The 26,478-nt window shown below is 36.9% G+C and overlaps 1 protein-coding gene across 25 annotated transcripts in view; it reads right to left on the reverse strand.

Annotated features, from left to right (window-relative positions):
- EPB41 (erythrocyte membrane protein band 4.1) overlaps positions 1-26,478 on the reverse strand; it is a 206,431-nt gene that overhangs the window by 122,298 nt on the left and 57,655 nt on the right. For 24 of the 25 annotated variants that reach the window (XM_055083286.1, XM_055083300.1, XM_055083292.1 and 21 more), the window contains one exon: positions 2,302-2,776. In XM_055083286.1, coding sequence (XP_054939261.1) covers positions 2,302-2,769 — 468 coding nt within the window. In that variant the 5' untranslated portion in view covers positions 2,770-2,776. Of the gene's footprint in view, positions 1-2,301; positions 2,777-26,478 lie in introns of those variants that run through there. The other variant, XM_055083316.1, reaches the window with a different exon arrangement.

The raw sequence follows: 26,478 nt of genomic DNA on the forward strand, positions 1-26,478 counted from the left end.
ACGGGAGAGGCCACAACAGTGAGAAGCCCGCGTACCGCAAAAAAAAAAAAAAAAAAAAAATACATAGTTGACATTTAGGAAAAAGGATTTAATTATTTGGCTCCTGCTCCTCCTGCATTAGATATTGGAGGTGGTCTACAAGTCTCCTTCCCCTCCTTCATGACCCTCTTAAATGTTACCTCTTCATTAAGGCCTTCACTGGCTATCCTATCTGGCCTACCCCCACTCTGCTAGTATTCTTCATGTTAGTACCCAGTTTATTGCCTTCATAACTTTTATTACAATAAATAATTAATTTGTATTTACTACTTTTTTGTCTCTTCCATTAGACTATAAAGTTATCAAGAGTAGGGATCATGTTTGTTCAATAATAATAATATTTAATAATAATAATGAGAATAATAAACATTTCTATAGAAATTACAGTGGGTCATTTATTGTTCTAAAAGCATTACTTACATGAACTCATTTAACCCTATGGGGAGGGTACTATTATTATCCCCCCTTGACAAATAAGAAACTGAGGCCAGAGAAGTTAATTTGCTTAGGATCATACAGTCAGTAAGTCACATATCACTTTGACTCCAGAATTCATGATCTTAAACCTCTTTGCCATATTATAGTTTTTATTTACCAATGTATGTCCAGCTTAGGGCCTGGCACACACAGCAGGTTTTCAGTAAATTTGTTGAGTAAATAAATAAGTATTAAAAAATGACACATGGCTTCCAAAAAAATCCAAGGTACCCTAGATGAAGGTTGGTGTAGTCCTACAATGCAAACTCACTTTTAAAAAATCCGGTATAGAAAAGGACCACTCAAATGAAATTCTACTATGAAATCAATTAATGAGATTGTAGTTAAATCTAAAATTAACTTTGTCATCTGTTTCAACTTCAGTACAAATGCTATGATCTTTAGACAAAACAGACTAGCCCTGATTCAAATGCTAATTAAAACAAGATATGGATTTTTTTCCATACATAAAGCAAAGGAGAAAAAAAGCAATTAAGAACCTCTTGAAAGTACCAGGCTTTCTGAAAGATAATGTAATTGAACTCTTTTGGTACTCCTAAAATTAAATTAAATTAATGACATTAAGATATGTAGCTTCTCTGCCTTTACTGTTCATGTTTATTAACTAAGTAATAATAACTAACACTTATTGAGTGCTTATAATATGTCAGGCAATGTCTTAAGAGCTTTACACGTTTATCTCTTTTAATCCTCATAATGGCCAAATAAGGTGAACATTATTATCCTCATTGTACAGAGGAGAAAACTGATAAAGCAAAAGTGTCACTTCTCTACACCTGAACCCTCTAGTCTGATTCCATAGCCTACATTCTTAACTATTATACTATAAATAAAATTTTGTTTTCAACCTTGTTTCACTACAGCAAGTACACAATAACAACTTTATCCTAAACTTTACTCTTAGCACTTTTGATGTATAAGTAATCATTCTAGAAATACATATTTTTTAAGTATAATGAAACTGTATAGCCCAAACCTGAGACCTATAATAGAAACATATAGGACTTACATTTTTTACAATGCAGATAATGCCCACATGCTTAAAAAAAAAAAAGACTTTGAAAATAACTCTTAATTTGTAGTTCAGTAGGCCTGAAAATAAATGGGATTCCTAGAAAATAGTTTGAGTTACAGTACTAATATTTTCTCATGATTTTTGGACAGATGACCAAATTCACAACTCACATTTAGTTTACACTGTGACACAATTAAGGCTCCACCCAACTACTATATATTACAAAGGTGATATAAAGAGCTAACTTTCCTCATCTATATCCTACACTCTGTGGGAATATGACCTAGTTGGAGAAAATGCCAAAGATAAGGCAGACATGGTTCAAACTTATCACACACCTCTGGGTGGTCTGAATCTATCTCATGACTTTTATAAAGACTTCCATAAAAGGACCATGTTTGCTGATAAATTACCCCATTTCTAATAATTCCACCAAACTAAAACTCTAAACCACTTTCTCCCCCCCACCTCATTAAAAATCCTGGACTTTTTGCATTATAATAGCAAAATGTAAACTCGTTTGATACATTTCTTTTCTTTCATTTTCTTTTCTTGGATTTATGCAGTATAAGTATCTTTCTAAAAATCAAGTTACCATTGACTACATGAATTTCTTTAGAGCAGAAACTCCGAAGCATCATGTTACTTATTACTAACAACTAGTTAGTAAGAAATAAAACCAAATGTTCTTAAATGAAAAGTAAAGTGTATAACCTCCCTTCACCTCCCACACATTCGCACACCCTTACCTGTGTTTCTGCACTGCTTAATGAATGAAGATCCAAGGATGGGTCAGTTTTCAGCTCAGGCTCAGGAGCTGCAATCGGGGCCTTTAAAATGATCTCTTCGTCAAGACTGGCTCCAAATTCTATCTCTTTATGACCTTCACCTTTCTCTTTCACTGACTCTACTTCTTTGTCTTCCTCCTCAGAGACCTGAGACTTAGGCCTTTTGAGAAATGAGGAGAACAGCCGTGACAGGCCCCTGTTTTCTGATGTCCGCTCCTTGTTCTTGGTCAAATCTTCATGTGTTGGAGTGTCTCCATTAGATGTTTTCAGCTTCTGCTCACACTGATTATCTCCCTCGGCTGCTGGTTGAGAAGCCTCTTCCAGCTGAGTTTCCTGTTGACCCGAGTTTGTGGCTCCCTCACCCTCTTCCTTCTGTTGTTGCTGCTGTGGACTTTCAGCCTCAGCCACTAAACTCTTCTCTGTTGTCATGACGTTGCTATTAAAAAGAAGATGGAAAAGGGGAGCTCTTAGAAGCAAAACACATTACTGAAGGCAAAACCCTCACTTGGGTCAAGTGTGCCAGAATTAATATTTTTAGGTATTTAATCACTAACAGACAGTACTCCAGTCCATTAAACATAAGACTTTCCATTAAAGCACAAAAATATCTTACCTATACATCCTGGATAAATTATTAATGCCTTGACTTGCTAAAGTTAATGACTTAGAGAAATTAGCTTAAAATAGTACCCTCTGAAGCCACCTTAGTGAAATGTATCATATTTTAAATTCAAAGCTCAGAACTGGACATAGCAAATACATTTTTATCCTTCCTAAAAAAAAAAGATGTTATTTATACACTGTCCTTTGAGGGTATCAGTCTTCAGGTGCTGGATTTGCAGGAATTATATGCAAAATTCTCTACACCCCAAGAGATAATGGGATTAAAAGGTTCCCCAACTCTTTATTATTCTTTTTCTTTATATTTCTCAGAATGCATAGACTTCATATTAAGAAGAGAAATGTAGAATTCTGTTCATTTGTTATCAGACTTGACAACAGCAATGACAAGTATACAGTTAAAATAATCACAAAAGAATTCCTTAGGTTTTCGTGTTACAACAGTAAATTACAGCCTCTTGCAGAAGAATACGACTTTAAGTTCTTTAAGACCTTTCTTCCTTCTGACAAATATGATTTTGAATACTCATCATTTTTAAGAGTAGCAGTGAACTATTACAACAGAGGAAACTAGAGAAATAATAGAGAAAAAGAAACAAAATAGAGAAGAAAAATTTAGAAAGCAAATGTTGATTCAAGTATAAGAGAGGAAAAGGCAGGCTGTAGACCTCACATATTTCAAACCTGTTGGTTTCTAGCCTCCTGATCTCAAAAATCCCAGTATTATTAGTTAAGCCACATAATAATGCCAAAGAGCAATGTCACACCTAGTTTACTAAAGGATAACCAACACACAAGGGAACTTTTGAGCAATTTGACTACTGATGGCCTTACACTTTGATTCACTGCTATACCTAAAAGTACTCCACTCAAAAAACAGCATTTACATTGTCTCTGCTTCTGTTCCATACTATTTAGATGAAGTAATTTCATTTGGATGTTAACAATCCGAATTAATGAACCATATTTAGCTCATTCTCTCCTCAGGCCCTTTACACTTGCTGTTCTCTCTGCCTATGATGTTCTTCTCCTAGATATTTGAAAGACGGTCCTCTCCTCATTACTGCCTCTGCTCAGACGTCACCTCTTTAGAAAGCCCTCCCATACACACCCTATCTAAAATAATGGCCCTTACTCCTCCACATGGCCTCAGAGCACCTACTGTACTTATTATTATTTACGAATATGTTAACTTATTTGTTTACTGGTTTATTGTCTTCCATTCCCCCAGCTAAAATTTAAGTTCCATGAGGACAGAATGGTCCCTGGCACATTATACGTATTAATAAAAGTCTGTTGAATAAATTAATTTCAATTGAATATACCTGACAAATAAAAACTGCAAAGGTGTTCTCTAAATTATTCGAGTAAATTTACTTCAAATGCATAGGTCCTATGCTAGGTGCCTGGGATACAACAGTAAACAAAACAAAACAAATAAGGTCTATGTCATCATGGAGTTTATATTCTTGATTCAACTTTAACCAGTATAATGAAAGAAAATTTAAGAGAACTCTTATTTACAATATGAGTGAAATCTAAATAATTGTGTGTAAATGGAACAAAACAGTGAAAACAACGGAAGGAAGCTAATGGTACTGAGAGCTATTTCTGTGTCAGGCCCCCGGTAAGGGATATTATCTACATTATTTAAATTAAGGCTTTCAACAACCCTGAAAGGGAAAGAGGAATTGCTTAACCTCATAGTTGAGGAAACTGAAACTCAGAAAGTAATTGGCCCAAGGTCACACTGCTAGTAGGTGACAAACCACTATAAGTGGTATTGAAATAAATAAAGGTATATTAATAAAAGGAAAAGCCTTTATGTGAGCTCTTACTGCTGATCTACTTAAATTATTTTATTTTGAGCATTAAAAATATTTTAAGCAATAAAAATATTTACAAAAGCATATTTTCTAGTCTCATCTATTAAGTCATCAAAATTATTCTGTGCTAATAAAATATACAATTCAGTCTTTATAACATCACTTAAACATTTACCAACCAATACACATTCTGAATTTGCTACCCTTGAGTGAGGTACACTAGTACTTAAAAGAAATAAGCTTGTTTTCAATTCCTCCTTATATTAGGAGTAGGCAATTGATTTTTCCAAAATTATTTTTCTTTAATCTCTAAGTAATCAAACTTGACCCAGAAAGAAAACTTGGATTTCAAACCACCAGCTATTCTAAAAGAGTAATGATTTGATTTGAGAGCACCAATTTACTTCATACTTCCTTTGCAAAAATAAACAGAAGACAGGCTGAGAACTGAGCACTATTTTCCATGGATTTCGGATGACTTTTATCATTCACCTTACTGAAAAGACACAGAAACCACTTCTATATTAAAATTTTCCTGTACAACAGACTTTACAACAAGGTCTCATAAAGATCCATAAAAAAATTACAAATCATTTGGGAACATTTTAGCAGATATGAAAATCACTCAAACCTCACTTCTAACAATCTTATACTTGTAACTTTCAGTAAATAAAGAGTATTTTTCTTGTGTTTTCAATATTTTCTTATCATTAAAAAAAGAAAAAAGATCTTCTAAGGATATTCCTATAATTGCTCTCACATGAAAGGGTGTCATCTCTAAGAAAGTAGCTGAATGAGTACTCAGTTGTTTAAAAAAACACACACACACAGATGGTAACAATCTGTATGCTATATGAATGCTTGTTAAATTTTAATGTGCATTGAATCACCCAGTAATCTTGTTAAAATATAGATTCTTATTCAGCAGGTCCGGAATGGGGCCTGAGACTCTGCATTTCTAACAAGCTCCCAGATGTTGCCACTGCTGCCGGCCCACTGACCACACTTTGAGTAGCAAGGCAGAGAAAACCATTATTTCTTTGGAAACATACTCAAAATGCCTGAGAAACATAGATGGCAAAAAGCTACTTTCAGAAAGTGGAATATGAACAGTGAGAAATACTTGACACACTAAATGCTCAACAAATGCTTGCTGAATTAATGAATGAAGCATGGGCTTCCCTGGTGGCTCAGTGGTTAAGAATCCGCCTGCCAATTTAGGGGACACGGGTATGAGCCCTGGTCTGGGAAGATCCCACGTGCTGCGGAGCAACTAAGCCCACGGGCCACAACTACTGAGCCTGCGCTCTAGAGCCCAAGAACCACAACTACTGAGCCTGCGTGCCACAGCTACTGAGGCCCGTGCACCTAGATCCCATGCTCTGCAACAAGAGAAGCCACTGCAGTGAGAAGCCCACGCACTGCAACAAAGAGTAGCCCCCGCTCACCACAACTAGAGAAAGCCCGCGCACAGCAACAAAGACCCAACACAGCCCCAAATTTTTTTTAATAACAATAAATAAAATAAATTTTTAAAAAATGAATGAAGCAAAGAATGCAACATATTATTAAATGTGGAAGCTGACGATTAACATTTTTTTTAGAACTCGTCTGGTGCTTAATCAAAAGTTAATTGAAATTTTTAACCACAGATCTGTGGCAATTTCAAGTTGTCTATGCAGCCGTGACACTTGCCTAGAGTCAGTTTCTGTGTATCTCTATTGATTTGTTCTCTTTGCCACATTTAGGAAGGAATGATCCAGTCATATGAATTAAGAATTAAAGAATAACATCTATCAGTGCAAAACCAATACGTTTTGCCACATACCTGGACATATGTAAAAAACAAGCTGAATACAAGTGAAAAAGAGATGAGAAAACAATATAAGGAACAAGCAGAAGGGCAAACGAATTCTCTTAGATCATATAGAAACCAACCTCAGGTATATCATAAATGCAAGAAAACAACCAGGAAATGAGACAATGCAGATTCAGCAGAGATGCTACAATTCAGTCTATGCAAGGAAAAACAGATAAAAATGAATTATTAAGGGCAGTTTTCACGTATGTCCTCTCCAGCCATGCACACATGGGTAGCAATGCACACATGGGTAGCAATGCACACATGGGTAGCAATGCATTTAGTAAGAGCCACAAGAGCAAAAGGAGGTGGGGTGGATGGGGGATATAAAAAATAAAACGATAAATCAGGCAAGTATCTCCAGTTAACTCTGAGACTGATCAGAAATAAACAAAAAATAAATAGCAAAAAGAAAAAAATCCTATGGGCCATTTACTAAAAGCTCAAATAAACTCATCCTGACAAATCTGTTACACATGCAGCCAAGTCCTCCACCTTACAAAAGATAGGATGGGTAACCAGAAAAAAAGGCACAAAAAAGTCAAGCAGCAAAGACAGGATAAATGCTCTACAAACAGGCCCTTCCTTTGTAAATGATACTATTTTTCATTCTGGATCCAACATCCAAAAGGAGGTATCTATTTACTTAATGTCAGAAAGAGGTCTTCTGATTTAAAAAAAAAATTCAGCACAGCCATGAAGACAAAGTGATGAGTTCCCATTCCATCTCAATCCTAATCCTCCAAACCCTAGGAATTATACCCCATCTGGTATCAAAGATACACTTGTTTTAACAGTGTACATCTGTTGACTTCAGGCAAATCAGAGCTTTAAAAACCTGATACCTAGCAGATTGCAAGGGCCAGATGATATCTTTCAACTTTTTTGTATCTCTTTCTAACATTAGTATGGTCAGTGCTCCACTAATGTTTAAGTGGAAAACTTGGTAAAAAAAAAACAAAACAAAAAAACAAACAAACAAAAAAAACCACTACAGTTTGGCACCACTAAGAAAATTTCCCTTACAATCACCATTTAGGGATAAAATTTAATAATTTAATTATTGGTAATACTCCTCAAATTAGCTCACTGAACATCTATCAGTGTTTGCTGGGTACTAATCATGTATAAGGTTTTGGCTCAGCTATTTGAGAGGGACCTAAAAAGGATAATATACAATTCTTAAGGAGATAAGACATATATACAAATTACTGAAACACAAGCCAGTACCTGGTGCTTAATCAGACAAGGCCTCATGAGTAGAACCAATTAAGCACTAGAGAAGTACAAAGTAAGTACTTTCAACTAGAGTGATCACAAAAGGCCATGTGGAAAGGGCACTTTTTAAGTTATGCTTTGAAGGATGAGTATAAGATGTCAATACAAAACAACCTAAAGTGCAAAGGACAAATGAAATTCCAGATAAGGGACTGAACTGGCATTAGTACAATACTGTAGCTATTCAAGAATTAGCAAGTAGTCCAGACTGGGTGATATAGGGCTACAAAAGGGAAGTAGAAGGAAATAAGGTTAGATTAGTTGCCATTTAAAATTAATTCTAACTGAAATAATAATAATAGTAGCTACTTTTATTGAGTACCTACTAAACACCATACATTATTCTACACACTTTACCATGTTATCTTAGAACCATTCTATAAGGCAGGTGTTTTCATTTCCCAGATAAATATCAATAAACACGTTCTGGGAGGTTAAAAATTTTGCCTCAGATCATAGAAGTAAGCCCATGTTTTAATGAAACTATTAATATACTACAAGCTGGTGATTCTATTGTAAATTCCCAGTATAGTGTCTGTCTTTCCAAATCTTGGTATTTCTACCCCACTGTTCTCTGCTAAAGAAAACCCTATCTGGAACCCTCCTAACTGTTGGTGGGAATGTAAATTGGTGCAGCCACTATGGAAAACAGTACAGATGTTCCTTAAAAAACTAAAAATAGAGCTACCATATGATCCAGCAATTCCACTCCTGGGCATCTACGCAGAAAAGACAAAAACTCTAATTTGAAAAGATACATGTACCCTAATGTTCATAGCAGCACTATTTACAATAGCCAAGACATGGAAACAACACAAGTGCCCAACAACAGACGACTGGTTTAAGAAGATGTGGTATAAATATACAATGGACTATTACTCAGCCATTAAAAGAATGAAATATTGCAGCAACATGGATAGCCCTAGAGAATATCATACTAAGGGAAGTAAGTCAGACAGAGAAAGACAAATATTATATCACTTATATGTGGAATCTAAAAAATAATACAAATAAGCCTATATACAAAACAGAAACAGACCCACGGACAAAGAAAACAAACTTATGGTTACCAAAGGGGGAAAAGGGGAGTGAGGGAGGGATAAATTAGGAGTACTGGATTAACAGATACAAACTACTATACAAAAAAATAGATAAGCAAGAAGGATTTACTGTATAACACAGGGAACTATATTCAATATCTTTTAATAATCTATAATGGAAAATAAGCTGAAGAAAAAATATATATATATAACTGAATCACTTTGCTGTACACCTGAAACTAACACAATATTGTAAATTAACTACACTTCAAAAAGGAGGGAGAGGGGGAGAGGAAACTCCTATCTGTTAAGAATTTATGGACAGGCTTTCAATGTGGCCAAGACCAACTCTATTCCCACCAATTTCAAGTCCCCAATTCATGTACATATTTCTCTTCCCATGGAGTGTATGTGAAGATGGAATGGGGAGACAGGGAAAGACAGGCAAAGAAAACAGATTATGAAAGGACTTGAATATCATGCTAAATAGTTCAGACTTTATCCTGAAGGCAGTGGAGAACCACTGAAGGCTTTTAAACAGGGAAGTGGGTAAACAAAGTGAAGGCAGGACAGATTAGAAGCAGAGAGAAACTCAACAAATGACTGGGTAAATTCAGGTTATCAGTGAATAAATTCACAATGGGAATCCCTAGGGAAGCTGAAACCAATACTGGGCAGAGAAACTTGAAAAGCCTTGCAACCAAGGTTTAAGAGCTACTGTTGCCCTTAGTTTCTCTAGCTTATTCTCATTAGCATGTTTCTCAATAACACAGTCAATTTCATGTCTGAGCCCGAAGGTATTTTTATAACATATTTCCTTGACCCACTCTGATAAATGGCTTAGTAAAAGAGGTCTAGCAATAGAACCAAAGTAGAAAAGAGAAGGGAAGAGAGACGGATATCTCACAGGCATCTCAATACATGTCCAAAATTAAACTCTTGATTCTCTTTTTCCTATCCCAGTAACTGGCTTAATCATACCATCTAGTAGCTCTAACCAGAAACCTGTCATCCTTGGCTCAGCCTTCTCCATTTCGCTTCTCAATCAAATCCATTTGTTAATCCTATAACTTCCAAAATAGAATTAGAATCAGTCTACTTTTCACCTTCTATACCACTACCATGTTTGTGCAAGCCTCTTTCACTTCTTGTATGCTCTCAACACGCTCACCTTGTTCCACTTTCCTCCTAGCCTCTATCCTAGTCATACTAGCCAAGTGCTCTCCTGGCTTAAGTCATTTGTGCATGCCATTTCTTTGGACTGGAATACACCCCCACCCCCTGCAATAAGGCTGGTTTCTTCTTATACCTCAAGATTCAGCTTGAATAATTCCTCCTCAAAACAACCTTCCTTGACTGCCCTAATATCTACATAAGTCTCCCCATAAGTTCCTTCCCCAGTTCTCTACCCAGTACCTATTTATTTCCTTCACAGTACTTCTCTCAATGTATATGAACATACTTGTTGTTTACCTGTCAGTGTCTGTCTTCCCCAATCCACCACCTCCAACCGCACTGCAATATCCATGACAGAAGGACTGTTTTCCCTTCCATGGTATACCTCGTACTTAGAACTGAACTTGTGCTGCTACCTAGCACAGAACCTAGTACCCAGCACAGAACACTGTAGATATTCAATAAATATTTGTTCAGTAAATGGATAAATATAAGGAAAAAGAATAACTTAGGTTTAACCATATCAATTATACGTATACAGGATGGATGTTATTCAATTTGACAACAGTTCATAAGAAAAGAATGTTAAGGTCTTGAGTGAACACACTCCAACAGAGATAAAATTGTAAAACAGCTAACAATCTTTAGCTGCATTTCTAGACTTACAGTGACCAAAGCACTCATTTGACTCTTCAACATGTATTTTCTGAGAATGTTACAGTGTTCTAGGCAATATGGTAAGCAGTAGGGCTACAACAGTGAGAAAGACAAACATAGTCCCTGACCTCCTGGGCTACACTCTCCATCCAGAAGATCATGGAAAGTAACAATCGCTCAGTTCTCATTAGTTATATTACATCTTAAATCTTACATTCAGCTCTGGGCAGTTTATTTTAAAGCAGTGGTCCCCAATCTTTTTGGCACCAGGGGCCGGTTTCATGGAAGACAATTTTTCCACAGACAGGGCGGGGATGGGGTGGCGGGGGGCGGGAGGATATGGTTCAGGAGGTAATACGAGTGATGGGGAGCGATTGGGGGGCGGCAGATGAAGCTTCCCTCTCTTGCCCGCCACTCACCTGCTGCTGTGCAGCCTGGTTCCTAACAGGACAGGGACTGCAATCGGTCCACAGCCTGGCAGTTTGGGGACCCCTGTTTTAAAGAAACCAGAATCTGTCCAAAGAAGAGATATAACATAATGATGGAATTTGAAACCATGTCATAAGGTAAATAATTGAAAGGTATTGGGATGCTTAACCTAGAAAAAGAGAACGGAGTACAGGGAAGTGATTGTTGCCCTCACAAATTTCAAGAGCTGCCACATTCTATGTGATTCCTAAGAGCAAAACTCAGATTAGTCAGTGGAAATTACAAAGACACAGTTTTCATTTCAAAATAAAAGGAAGAAATTCCTAATAATTCAAGATATCTAATAATTTAATGATCTGCTTGGGAATGGTGAGCTTATTATCACTGGAAATATTCAGTCAGAAGCTGAATGACCATCTGTCATGGATGCCAGAGAAAGGGTTCTTCCATTAGGTGGGTCCTTGCATTAAGTGACCTCTAAGGTTCCATGCAATGCTAAGATTTTACAGATAGGAAGGAAGGTAAGGAAGAAGATAAAAGGGACATTAGAAGAGTGATGCAATTGGGTTATTTTTTAAAAGGCTGTAGTATAAAGTCAGTTACCATTTGGATTAGAAGAATAAGGGGGGAAAAAAGGATAAAAGGCCATTTTACTTCTCTAACCAGAAAACAGAATCCAGTAACATTCCTTCAGACAGAAAGAAACAAATGTTCAAGTATTGAAGTCTCAGAAAATTAGCTAGAAAATAGTTTGTTTCCCAATAAAATCAATCTCCTCAAAACACAGGGAAGTGTCTTCCCACTGTAACTCAATTTAAGTATGCTAATCAGCACTTCTAGAAAAACAGGATAACCATCTATGTAAAATATATAAATGGTAGTTTAAAATACACAAAAGAGCTTCTTTGTGGTTCTCCCTTCATCCTCCCAAAATTATTTGGACCTTAAACTACTCCTTATGTGGACTATTAAAGAATACTTGCCATACTGAGTGAATCAGGAATGTCACTCAGCATGAACATGCTGTTTTCAACAACTTGATTTTTAACTGAAGTCATTTCCATGGTGACTAACACCATTGAATCAACTCATTCAAAGATATTTTTAAATAAACAAACTCTTACTCATCTCCTTCTAAGAAGACCAAAATACTGTATGCTCTCTACTTCTCTATAGAATTCAAGCTTGTACTTAGACGATGTCTAGACATACTCTGAACGTATGCCGCCTGGGCCCTCCCAGAAGAACGCACTATCCCCATGATAACTAGGCATCACTGAGGAAGATGTGAGACCAAAACATGCATTTCCCACAGAACTGAGTTTTACTCTCTTTACTTGTCAAAATGTGTTAGTTTAGCCATTCTGAAATGTAAACCTTTATTAAATTGATAATGTGCTTCCTTGATTCATTTTAAAAACCTATAGAACATATTAAACCTTTATTGACAGTCATCATTATGAACCTCAATTACTATGCAGCGCTAATGTCCTCAAGGGCTATTTTAAAGTCTCTAAGGATGGTGAGCTCTGCCACATGGATACCTGAGTACTGCGGGGGTTTTGTGTGTGTGTGTGTGTGTGTGTGTGTGTGTGTGTGTGTGTGTGTGTGTGTGTATCTGCCTTTAATAGTTTTCCTGTTTGTTCATTTGCAGAATTAGCTTATATTTCTTGCTGATGTCAAGATGGTCTGCCAATGAGTAGCTTCCAACACCTCCTTTTCTAATCTGCTGTTGTTAATCTACCATTGACCAGGAAGACAAATTGCTAAGTGTGTTAAAATTGTGTCTAAAATAAAAGAAGTGCAAAGAAAGAGTAAGACTAATGCTTCACATTATTCACTGGAATAATTTAACCACGTGGATTTTGTGAAATCTATTTTAGCCCTTCAAATGTAAGCCTACTTTGAGGTTCCCATTACATTGTAACTAGTTGAAACTGTTAGATAAGTGACCTTCAGATAAATCACACCAATATAATGACCATTCTCTTTCTTTACAAGTAGAGATCAAAAGCTTTAATACTGTTATTTATATAAAGTGCTGTATTCATATAAACTCTTTTGGAAAACCAAAAACAAAGTAACAGTTTAGTCTGAAAATGTAACAGAAAAGGAGAACTATTTAACAGCATCAAAAATCTCAAGGTAAATACAAATAAAACCTGAAAATTTCTAGCTACCCAGGGGGTTTAGCTAAGCCTATGGAACTTTTCTTACACTCTTGTTTTTATTTTATTATCTTAGAGCCAATTCAATCTAACAATACTTACTAATTTTAAACTCAAGAAATTCCCTAAGATTTATTACACTGGTAAATCTCACTTTAACCAGAAAACTACGGTATAATAATTAACATCTGATTAGAGTATAAGTATGAATAGAAATTAACTTTGGATCATGGGTTGCATTAGCAGACATTGTGACGACTGGAAAATAGGCTGTGGTTGTCTCCCACTATTGTTAAATGTGAAAAATATACTACAGTCTACCAGAAGATAAAATGCTTTCTCACACTGTTTGGCTCAGAAACAAGATTCAGTAATGATGGACTATTTCAAATAACCCACTATTTGCTAAAAGCATTCAATAAAATTATTCACTCTGCTTGATGACATTTTTCTCTCTCAAAAAGGATGTGTCCTATTATTGTGTACTTAATTCTAAGCAATAAAGAATAATTTATTGGTGACATGAATGTATCAGGAAACTTGGCAGAAAATAATAATTTCACAAAGTTGGTAGGGTTTTTTGGGGGGTTTTTTTTTTTGGCCGTACCATGCGGGCAGCTTGTGGGATCCTAGTTCCCCAACCAGGGATGGAACCTCGGCCCCTTGCAGTAAAACTGAGGAGTCCTAACCACTGGACTGCCAGGGAATTCCCCACAAAGTTTTTATACTGAGAAAAGAGGTAGGTCATAGTCAAATATGTAAGCTTATAATAAACAAATTTTTTAAACACTTAAACAAAAGTAAGGCATGATTGCATGGTCAAGGATTCTACAAGCATATAGAACTTGTAAGGATAAGGCAATTCTAGAAAGTGAAGTTCATTCATTACATTTCACATATATATATCAAGTGCCAGATTCTCTTCTAGGCCCTGGGGATATGGCAGTGAAATTTTCTCTACACAATCAGAAATTTTTAGAAAACATGAGGAAAGTATTAAAGACACAGTCATGAACAGCAGGGAGATTATAGGAATATATGATGAAGTTTTAAAAGTAGCATTCCAAAGGACTACTTACAAAAATGATCAAAAGGCTGAAGCCCACCAAAGGATGGAGAGAAAAAAAAAAAACCCAAAGCAAAACAAAACAAAACTTCTAAAAATGGCAAAAAAGAAAGGAGGGGGGAGGAAAGAGAGGAAAAAAAAGGTCAAATTCAGACTACAGCTTGAGAGAAAAACAGAATAGTGTTAACATGTGTCAGAGACAAAATTAACTGTGCTCTTTCAAACCAAACAATATAAGAAAGGGTTTATAATCAAAGATAATTCAGGCTAGTAACCTCATATGTTAAAATGTGTTTATTTCTTCAGTCCCAGAAAAATCTTATTTCAGAGTTCAGAAGTAACTTGCCAAATTGGATCTAAGATTCACTAATAAACCATGGGTCCTTACCAAATTCACAGCTAGTATGACTGAATCAGAGTTCAAAAATATGTCAAGGTAGAAAGATGGACCAAAACCAACAAGGTGAAATTTAAATTTATTTACGGCTGTGTTGGGTCTTCGTTTCTGTGCGAGGGCTAGTTGTGGCAAGAAGGGGCCACTCTCCATAGCGGTGCGAAGGCCTCTCACTATCGCGGTCTCTCTTTTTGCGGAGCACAGGCTCCAGACGCGCAGGCTCAGTAGTTGTGGCTCACGCGCCTAGCTGCTCCGCGGCATGTGGGATCTTCCCAGACCAGGGCTCAAACCCGTGTCCCCTGCATTAGCAGGCAGATTCTCAACCATTGCGCCACCAGGGAAGCCCCAACAAGATGAAATTTAAAAGCAAAGTAAGGTGCCCACACTGAAGCTTGAAAAATAATTACAAAGAAAAAAAAAGGTGGAAATAAACGGCCATGAATCAGAGAACAGATGAAGTAATTAATAATAAATTCATAGGATGGAAACTACAGCAGTGAAAATGGACTAGAACTACACGTATGAACATAGATGAATGTCATGTTTGAGGAAAAAAGCATATTAAAGAATATATTTTGTGTAAAACTATTTACATAAAATTGAAAAATATACATCATATAAACTGCTCAGAAACACACAGGTAACAAAAGTATAAAGAAATGCACAATCACAAAATATAAAAGAGTGGTTACTTCCAGAGACAGGGAGAGTAATGAGATTGGAGAGAGGTACCACAGGAACTCTCAGCTGTATCAGTTATGTTCTACTTTGTAAATTGGGTAATGTTTATCTCTTTCTATTTCTTAAATATTTTACAATAAATTTTTAAAGAATTACATAATTATATTGTGAGGGCAACTTAACTTGGTAGCATTATTTTTTTTTAATTTCTTATGAGCCAAAAATGTAATGTGGTTTCTAAAAAGATTAACATATTTTGATAAAAGTGTGGTATCCAGATTATGGAAATAATTGAGCCACCACATTCCTTATAGTTAACCACAGAATACTGTTTCATTCTGAGCACTACAATTTAAGCAAGACATTAACCAAACCGAGTGTATCCAATGACTAGAATGATGAGGAGTCTAGAAACCATAACTTTTTTTTTTTAACATCTTTATCGGAGTATAATTGATTTACAATGGTGTGTTAGTTTCTGCTTTATAACAAAGTGAATCAGCTATACATATACACATACCCCATATCTCCTCTCTATTGCGTCTCCCTCCCATCCTCCCTATCCCACCCCTCTAGGTAGTCACAAAGCACCGAGCTGATCTCCCTGTGCTATGCAGCTGCTTCCCACTAGCTATCTATTTTACGTTTAGTAGCTCTAGTAGGTCTGTGTTTTATTCCTGTCCTACCACTAATCTCTTCATGACATTTTTTTTTCTTAGATTCCATATATATGTGTTAGCATACGGTATTTGTTTTTCTCCTTCTGACTTACTTCACTCTGTATGACAGACTCCAGGTCTATCCACCTCATTACAAATAACTCAGTTTCATTTCTTTTTATGGCTGAGTAATAGTCCATTGTATATATGTGCCACATCTTCTTTATCCATTCATCTGTCGATGGACACTTAGGTTGCTTCCATGTCCTGGCTATTGTAAATAGAGCTGCAATGAACATTGTAGTACATGACTCTTTTTTTTTTAATTTTAAAAAAAAGAGTATATTTCTAATATTAAAAAAAAACATATTCTAAAATTACAGTGTTTTCCAGAAATCTCTGGGAATATGCAAGCCACTTGGGGACAAATACCAGGAGGAATAGTAAGTACCTCTGGCTCTTTGCTCTGACCCTTAGAAAGAAAGTGTAGGTACATGACTCTTTCTGAATTATGGTTTTCTCAGGGTATATGCCCAGAGTGGGATTGCTGGGTCATATGATAGTTCTATTTTTAGTTTTTTAAGGAATCTCCATACTGTTCTCCATAGTGGCTGTACCAATTTACATTCCCACCAACAGTACAAGAGGGTTCCCTTTTCTCTACACCCTCTCCAGCATTTATTGTTTGTAGATTTTTTGATGATGGCCATTCTGTAGAAACCATAACTTTAGATAATCCACCAAAAGAAGTGAGGATTTTTGGGCTTCCCTGGTGGCGCAGTGGTTGAGAGCCCGCCTGCTGATGCAGGGGACGCGGGTTCGTGCCCCAGTCCGGGAAGATCCCACATGCCGCGGGGCGGCTAGGCCCGTGAGCCATGGCCTGCGCGTCCGGAGCCTGTGCTCCGCAACGGGAGAGGCCACAGCAGTGAGAAGCCCGCGTACCACAAAAAAAAAAAAAAAAAAAAAAAAAAGTGATTAAAAGAAGTGAGGATTTTTTTTTTCAGGAGGATAATGAGACTGAAGGGAGAAACTATATAGTTATCTAAATATAAAGGCAAGAGTAAGATGAAGGGATAAAATGTGATGTATATATGCAATGGAGTATTATTCAGCCTTAAAAAAGAATGAAATTCTGATATATACTAGTATGACATGGATGAACCTTGAAAACATTATTCTAAGTAAAATAAGGCAGACACAAAAGGATGACTATTATATGATTCCACTTATATTAGGTACCTATAGTAGTCAAATTCATGGAGAGAACAAGTAGAATAGTGGTTACCAGGGGCTGGGGGAAGGGAGGAATAGAAAGTTATTGTTTAATGGGTAGAGTTTCCATTTGGGATAAAGAAGCTCTGGAAATGGATAGTGGTAATGGCTGCGCAACATCAATATACTTAACGACACTGAACTGTACACTTAAAAATGGTTAAGATGGTAAATTTTATGTTATGTATATTTTACCACAATTTTAAAAAAGGAGAAGAGTACGTTTTCTCTGACTTTTCAAATCCTTGCTAAGTATCTCTCTTGTGTACCCTTGTGGTTCTAATATTTTCATATATATTACACTGTGCTATATTGTAATTGCTTGCTTAAAATGTTTTACAAAGGCAGCAACTATATCTGTCTTGCTAATCTTTACATCCTTTGCATTTATCACGATTGATACTCAAGTAATTTTTTTTTTTTCCCGGTACGCGGGCCTCTCGCCGTTGTGGCCTCTCCCGTGGCAGAGCACAGGCTCCGGACACACAGGCTCAGCGGCCATGGCTCACAGGCCCAACCACTCTGTGGCATGTGGGATCCTCCCAGACCGGGGCACGAACCCGTGTTCCCTGCATCGGCAGGTGGACTTTCAACCACTACGCCACCAGGGAAGCCCTCAAGTAATTTTTGAATAAATAAAAGCACTTTCTAGATACTTCAGGGGATACAAAAACGAATAAGACATAGTTCATTCATGCCTTCAAGGAGTTTACGATCCAACAGAGGAATATATTTTTTGTTTTCTGACTGATAACCCAGTGTTAAAATGGCTATCCCTTCATTTTAGTTAGTTTGGTATCACTATTAAAATCATGTAAATCTACAACTGAAAAATACCTTACTTGACAACTATCTTTCATTGAAATATGAGGTCACTAAGGTTCAAAAAAGATAAGCAAAGTCATTTACCTAAGGTCACTCAGCTAATAGTGACTTTAATAACAAACAACTTAATAACTATTAACTCGGCTAATAACTAAGCCTGGGAGGTAGGAACATAGGCATTAAAATCTTCAGGCCAATGCTACTTCCGTCATAAGGCCTAATTCCTATGAACTAAATCAGAGTTCCTCTGGAGCTGGGGATAACAATGCACATGATCTTAGTTACAATGACCTCAAGCTAACACCGAATATCCTGAAAGACGCTTTTAATTCAAACACCATGGTCTCTACCCAAGTGGAATGGGAAATCCCAGCACCTGTCCCCAAAACCCTCCCGTGACATTTCATATCATTCAGAAAAAAAAGCCAGAATCTTTCCCAACACCTCCCCTGCTCCAGCCACACCGGTCTTCCCACTGTTCCTTAAACATGCTGGCACACTCTGCCTGCGGCTTTGCTGTTCCCTCTGCCTGGAAAGCGGCTTCCCAGTAGCCACCAGGCTTGCTTCCTTTCGGTCTTTACTCAAATACCACTTTATCAGTGAGGCTCTACTCGACCACCCTACCTAAAACTGGAGCCCCCACTGCACTTGACTTTTCCTTTTTCTACTTTAGTTTTCTCTGTAGTAGTTACTATTCCTTAAGGACATTCTATATAGTTTTTACTAATTTGCTTTTTGGCCATCTACCCCACTAGAATATAAACTCCACTGGAGCAAAGAATCTTGCCTGTTTTGTTCATTGCTGCATCCCTGGCACCTAGAATGCTGCGCCAATAAATATCAGTTGAAGAAATAAAAGAGCAAATGAAAGAAACTTGATATTGACATGCTTAAAGGCCAGAAACTACTTTCCTCATGATAAAAGATGTAGGCACATCATTTGGTGAAGGATAAAGAAATTAACAGACTCCAGACACACTCAAGAAGAATACAAAAGGCTTATTTACATATACTTATTTATTTTTGTCTGCACTGGGTCTTCATTGTCGCGTGCGGGCTTTCTCTAGTTGTGGCGAGCGGGGACTACTCTTTGCTGCGGTGCGCGGGCTTCTCATTGCAGTGGCTTCTCTTGTTGCGGAGCACGGGCTCTAGGCCGTGGGCTTCAGTAGTTGCAGCATGCAGGCTCTAGAGCACAGGCTCAGCATGTGGGATCTTCCCGGACCAGGGATGGAACCTGTGTCCCCTGCATTGGCAGGCAGATTCTTTTTTTTTAAGCTTTCTTTTTTAAAAAAATCTTTATTGGAGTATAATTGATTTACAATGTTGTGTTAGTTTCTGCTGTACAACAAAGTGAATCAGCTATAAGTATACATATATCCCCATATCCCCTCCCTCTTGAGCCTCCCTCCCACCCTCCCTATCCCACCCCTCTAGGTGGTCACAAAGCACCAAGCTGATCTCCCTGTGCTATGTGGCTGCTTCCCACTAGCCATCCATTTTACATTTGGTAGTGTATATATGTCAATGTTACTTTCTCACTTCGTCCCAGCTCCCAGCCCCCCCATGTCCTCAAGTCCGTTCTCTACGTCTGTGTCTTTGCTCCTGTGACAGGTGGATTCTTAACCACTGTGCCACCAGGGAAGGCCCTGTATTACTCTTCTAAAGTTTTTTTTACTTACAAATACTATTTTAAAGAAAAACTTTTGCTCATAGGAAAATGTTTTTGTAATTTAATTACAAAACAATCAGCTAAATTACTGTGTTGTTGGGACTTCCCTGGTGGCACAGTGGTTAAGAATCCACCTGCCAATTCAGGGGACAGGGGTTCGAGCCCTGGTCCGGGAAGATCCCACATGCCGCAGAGCAACTAAGCCCATGCGCCACAACTACTGAGCCTGTGCCCTAGAGTCCACGAGCCACAACTACTGAAGCCCGCATGGCTAGAGCCCATGCTTCTCAACAAGAGAAGCCGCTGCAATGAGAAGCCCGCGCACTGCAACGAAGAGCAGCCCCCGCTTGAAACTAGAGAAAACCCCCACAGCAACGAAAACCAAATGCAGCCAATAAATAAATTTATTTATTTTTCAAAAAAGAATAACAACTTAAAAAAATTCCTGTGTTGCCTAGCAGCAAAAGGAAATTAATATGCCAAAACCTTGAAAAATGCTCGTTTATTCCAAATTTTTTTTGTATAGTCCAGATAGTCTCTAACAAAGGTAACACTCTAAGGAAATCAGAGTGATGGAGATCAATGGTAAATGGCAATGACCTCAGATTCCCTAAGGGTATATAGTTCTGGGTCAGCTCCCAGGAGTCTGAGTCCAGAGAGAAGCAGACCTAGCCATTCCTACCTAACCTCTAGGTCATTCTTCATTCATATGTGTTCTAAAAAAACTGAGGTTGTGTGTCAGCGCTGCCAAGAGGATCATGAACCAAATTAGATACCCAGAAACACTGTTAACTCACTCTATATCTACATCTGATTCATTCGTCTTCTTCCCTTTGATACAGTCTCTGGACTGAGACCTATTCTTTTTTTTTTTGGTGGTACGCGGGACTCTCACTGTTGTGGCCTCTCCCTTTGCGGAGCACAGGCTCCGGACGCGCAGGCTCAGCGGCCATGGCTCACGGGCCTAGCCGCTCCGCGGCATGTGGGATCTTCCCAGACCGGGGCACGAACCCGTGTCCCCTGCATCCGCAGGCGGACTCTCAACCACTGCGCCACCAGGGAAGCCCAGACCTATTCTTTTAAGTAATATTACCCTATAAGAAACCCTATCAGGAAATCACTTTCCAAAAAATTCTTTAAAAAGTAAAAGTAATTATAAAGTGCTTCTCTGTATTATTAATATGAAAATTTTTAAACAGTATTATAAAATTCTCATTGGAGGCCAATGAGATTTACAATATTGAAAATGGGTTTTTTTCCCAGAATTAAGTAACTAATATTCTAGGAACCATGCTGAAAACCTGGATGTGGCTCCTATCCTTAAAGAGTCCACAATCTATTTTAAAAAGACAGTCAAGAATAAGCACTAATGTATTTAGTAACATATGCAGAAAGTAAGCAGAGCAGATAAAAGTCCTTTAAACCAGCTGTCAGGAAAGTCCTTTTGAAGACACCCTGTGCCAAGTCTTAAAGGATGAGTAGTAGCAGGTAAAGAAAGGAGGGAAAAGCATGATCACCTGGATGAGCACCGAGAGAGCATGAACACCTGAATGGACAACATACGCAGTTTCCTACAAGTGAGTATAAAATATAGGATGACAGAAAATAATACAATAGTCCCCCCTTATCCTCAGGGATACGTTCCAAGACGCCAGATGGATGCCTGAAACTGTAGATAGTACCAAAACCTATATATATATATACACACTGTTTTTTCCTGGACATACCTACCTATGATAAAGACTAATATATAAATTAGGCACTGTAAGAGATGAACAACAATAACTAATAATAAAATAGACAATTATAAAATAAAAGTTATGTGAATGTGATCTCTCTCTCTCTCAAAATATCTTATTGCAGGTATTTTCCCACTGCAGTTGACCGCAAGTAACTGAAACCACAGAAAGCAAATGGTGGATAAGGGGAGACTACCATAGAGGATGAGACAGGCTTGCAACTAGGTAGGGATAGATTAGGGAAGACCTTCCTTTACGACTTCAAGAATTTATACCTTACTCTCTGTAACACAGAGAGCCATTAAAAAATTTTAAACATGGAGGTACCACAGTAAAAACTGCTTTAAGAGAATTTTCTTTGGTGAGTGAGTACAGAAGATAGGAGGAAACAGAAACAAAGAGACTAGTAGGAAACTCTCATAACAGCCTTGATGAAAGATCATTATAGCCTGAGACAAGATTGTTGAGACAGAAAAGGTAAATGGATTCTAAAACTACTGAGGAAAGACAGTTTGACAGAGTGGGTTACAACCAGCTTAGGGTCAGAAAAACTACTCACTGGCAATATGACCTTTGGCAAATTAACTTATCTAAGCCTCAGTTTCTCCATATGTAAAATCTTCCCTACTTCATAGTGTTTTGCAAGGATTAAATGAGAAAATGTAAATCACTTAGTACAGTAATTGCTCTTGGTAAATACTAACTTTATGGTATTATTCATAAAGTAATGTGACCAGGCCTTGGTGACTGAATGTAAGTCATGAGAGAAAGGAAATCAGGGTTGACGCACAGGTTTTTACCAAAGCAATAGATGGAAAAAGTACAAATTTAAAAGAAGAAATACGTTTAAAGTGAAAGATGGTTATTGTGTTTTTAGACATGTTAAGGAGTCTACAGGACAACCAAAATAGTTTAAAGCTGCTAAAGTCATTCTGAGTTTTCAAAAACAATCTTGAGTGTAAACACAACAAATGTACATACTTAACCTTGGATATTATGTAAACTGATCTAACCAGGATTATAATAAAGCATCAGAGAATGTGAAACCTCAATCAGAACTCATAAATCATCTAGTTGAGTGATTCTTAATCTTTTTGTTGTCATGAGAATCTGATGAAAGCTATAGACCTTCTCCTCAGAAATCATCAAAAACAAAACTTCCCAACAATTGGTTAAGAACCTCCTGATCCATTCTCCTCCAGGATCACAGACATACAATTAGGCTGTTACTTGCTAATTAGAGACAAAGCCCAAACCCAAACCCAGGCTCTCAATTCCATGTTTTTTCTCCATTATTACCAGTAAGTTGACATGATTCTTTCATATTTGCATTTTATTTAGTCAGTCACGCAAAGTTAAAATCACACACACACACACAATTCAGATTTTACTGACTGCAGCTTGTAGCCCTCATCAGGCTTTCTAGATCCAATGGCATTTCCCAATAGTCAATTGTTTCCCATTTGTGCTAACAGAATAGGCATTAGCACTTCGAAAGATGGAGAAGCATTGGTTGTGGGTTGTTTTTGTTATTTCCTTTTAAAAAAGAAATAAAAAGCTGTTTTACTTTTGAAACTTTTCTACCGAATGAATACTGATTTATTTAAATGTAAAGAATCCTATTATGATTTAATTCAATAAATGCTACGGCCACCTTACCAAGTACAAGGTACAAAGAACACAAAGATATCTAAGACTCCCAAGGTCATCCATTAAAAGTAAAACAAATAAATGCCTAAAACTTTAAACAAAGAAATAGAAAACACCTTTATTTGGGCCAACACTTATTTAATTTTACCTAATAAAAAAAAACAAATAGGAATCTGTGGCAAAAGAAAAACCCATACCCAACTATTGACAGTTCAACATAGACTGTGAGCAATAAATGCTCTAGCAGTTACACAAACAAAAGTCACGAGGACCTCAACTGGGGAGCAATGGGCTTTGAATTCTGATGGACCTGAGTTCTAATCCCAGCTCTGCTTCCTCTAAACTGAGAACTTGAGCAAAATTACTTAATTTCTCTAAACCTCTGTCATCTCATTTGAAAAATAGTAATGAACTCAGAGGACTGTTGTTAGGATTAAATATGAAAATACATATAAATGTCAGCTATCATTCTGACAGAAAAATTAGATTAAGTTTTACATATTACATTTGTAAATTATATAAATGACAGGTGTATTAGCTAGTAAATTCATTCTGCTACATTGAAGTGGAATCTGGTTTTATATCTACACTACGTTATCTATTTTATATGTATACATCTTAATATATCTATAGTAAGTAGGTTTCATGGTGTTGTCAAAAGTATACTTTCTCTTAAAAATATACTGCTTCAGAATTCAGTATATTTTAATACAGTCTACATGAACAGATTAAGCAAATATCAAAATAACATAGAAACATTTAATACCAAATAAAAAGATATAGGGTTTCAAAAGGTTATCAATTCTAGTTACGGACAAACATAGCATAATATTTGTATTTGGAGTTCAACAATGACAGGCCAGTGGAAGAGTGTGGGCCTGACTCTCTCAGGACCAGTCAATATACTTTATTATGTATCAGTAACATGTCATTCTTTCCTTTTCATGAGAATACAAAATAGAAACATGACTTGCCTTTAGCTGATGATTTATGTCAAATAAAAACCTAGATTTTTTAATATTTTGGTATTATTAACAGAGAGAAAAGCTGAACAGAAGTTAATGGCGTGCAAAACTAAATAGCCATTTCTCTTATAACACATTTCTGGTAGTATCTTAGAATTTTTTAAATATGTGATTCCTGTATGTTTAGTGATAGAATAACTGCCCCAAGAATAATATCAGGATATCCACATGCAAAAGAATGGACTGGACCCCTATCTCACACCATACACAAAAATTAACTCAAAATGCATCAAATCCTAATATAGAAACCAAAACTATAAAACTCTTAGAAGAAAACTTGGTATAAATATTCACGACCTTGGACTGGGCAAGGGTTTCTTAGATATGACACCTAAAGCACAAGTAACCAAGGAGAAAATAAATTAGACTTCCTCAAAAGTTTTACTCCTGTGCTTCCAAGGACAACATCAAGAAAGTGAAAAGACAGCCCACACAATGGGAGAAAATATTTACAAATATATATCTAATAAAGGTCTAGTCTCCAGAATATATAAAGAACTCCTACAACTCAACAATGAAAAGAAAAATAAACCAATTTTAACATGGGCAAAGGATTTGAATAGACAAGTCTCCAAAGAAGATATACAAATGGCCAACAAGTACATGAAAAGATGCTCAATGTCACCAGTCATTAAGGAAATGCAACTCAAAACCACAATGAAATACCACTTCATACCTACTAGGATGGCTATTACAAAAATAATAAAATAAATAAGTAAACAGAAAACAACAAGTGTTGTTGAGGATGTAGAGAAACTGGTGCCCTCATACTTTGCTGGTAGGAATGTTAAATGGTGCAGCCGCTGTGGAAAACAGTGTGGAAGCGCCTCAAAAAGTTAAACACAGTTACCATGACTCAGCACTTCTAGGTATATACCCAAGAGAATTGAAAACATGTTCACACAAAAACTTGTACATGAATGTTCACAGCAGCAATACTCATAACAGCCAAAAAGTAGAAGCAATCCAAATGTCCATCAGCGGAGGAATGGATAAACAAAACGTTGTATGTGTATATCTATACAATGGAATATTATTCAACAGTACAAAGAAATGAAGTACTGATACATGCTACCACATGGGTGAACCTTGAAAACATTATGCTAAGTGAAAGAAGCCAGACACAAAGGCAACACATTATATGATTTATACAGAGGTGGAACCAGTCTGCTCTCCTCACAAAAGAAGAGCAAATTGATGAGAGTTTCCTCTAAAGATTTAAAAGCACTCTCAAGATATACTGAACTCCTGGATCTGGATCTGGATCTGGATCTGGAAAGGGAGACTCGAACTTGAGTATTTAGTAATTTACACTAGTATAAAGTTGAATTTTTTATTTTTCCTTCATGAAAATATGTCATGATGTAAACAGTAATATACATATTCTTGAGAAGTGTATTACACATTAACACACACATGGAAGGACACAACTTCAGCAGTCAACAGTGTTATGTCACTTCATCCTATGAAGCAGATAGAACACATATTATCCCCATTTTATCTAAAAAGATAATCTCAGAGGAGTAACATGACCTATTCAAGATCCTAGGATGGTAGAGCTGGGACTATAAACCAGGTGCTCTGATTCCTAGCCTGGTTTAAATTCATTAAATCAGTGTTCTCTAGCTTTAGTGTGCTGCTATCTCCTTCATTCAACAAGTCCGTCACTCAACCAATTTAACACATTGTTTATGGGAAAAGAGAACTAATCTTCAAATTATGGTTTTATTAATTATTTATTAAGGTATAACCTATTTATAAACCATGATACTCTGTAAATATAGAAAATACTTCAAGCACACTTAGCACCTTATTCACCTAAGGTCTTCATCTTAAAACCTCAGACACCATAGGAGTTAAAACAAACAGCACTAAACCCACGCACATATGGCCACCTTATCTTTGATAAAGGAGGCAAGAGTATACAATGGAGGAAAGACTGACTGCCTCTTCAATAAGTGGCGCTGGGAAAACTGGACAGCTACACGTAAAAGAATGAAATTAGAACACTCCCTAACACCATACACAAAAATAAACTCAAAATGGATTAAAGACCTAAATGTAAGGGCAGACACTATAAAACTCTTAGAGGAAAACATAGG

Source organism: Physeter macrocephalus, chromosome 3, assembly GCF_002837175.3.
Source record: "Physeter macrocephalus isolate SW-GA chromosome 3, ASM283717v5, whole genome shotgun sequence".
In the NCBI taxonomy this organism is placed as follows: Eukaryota; Metazoa; Chordata; class Mammalia; order Artiodactyla; family Physeteridae; genus Physeter; species Physeter macrocephalus.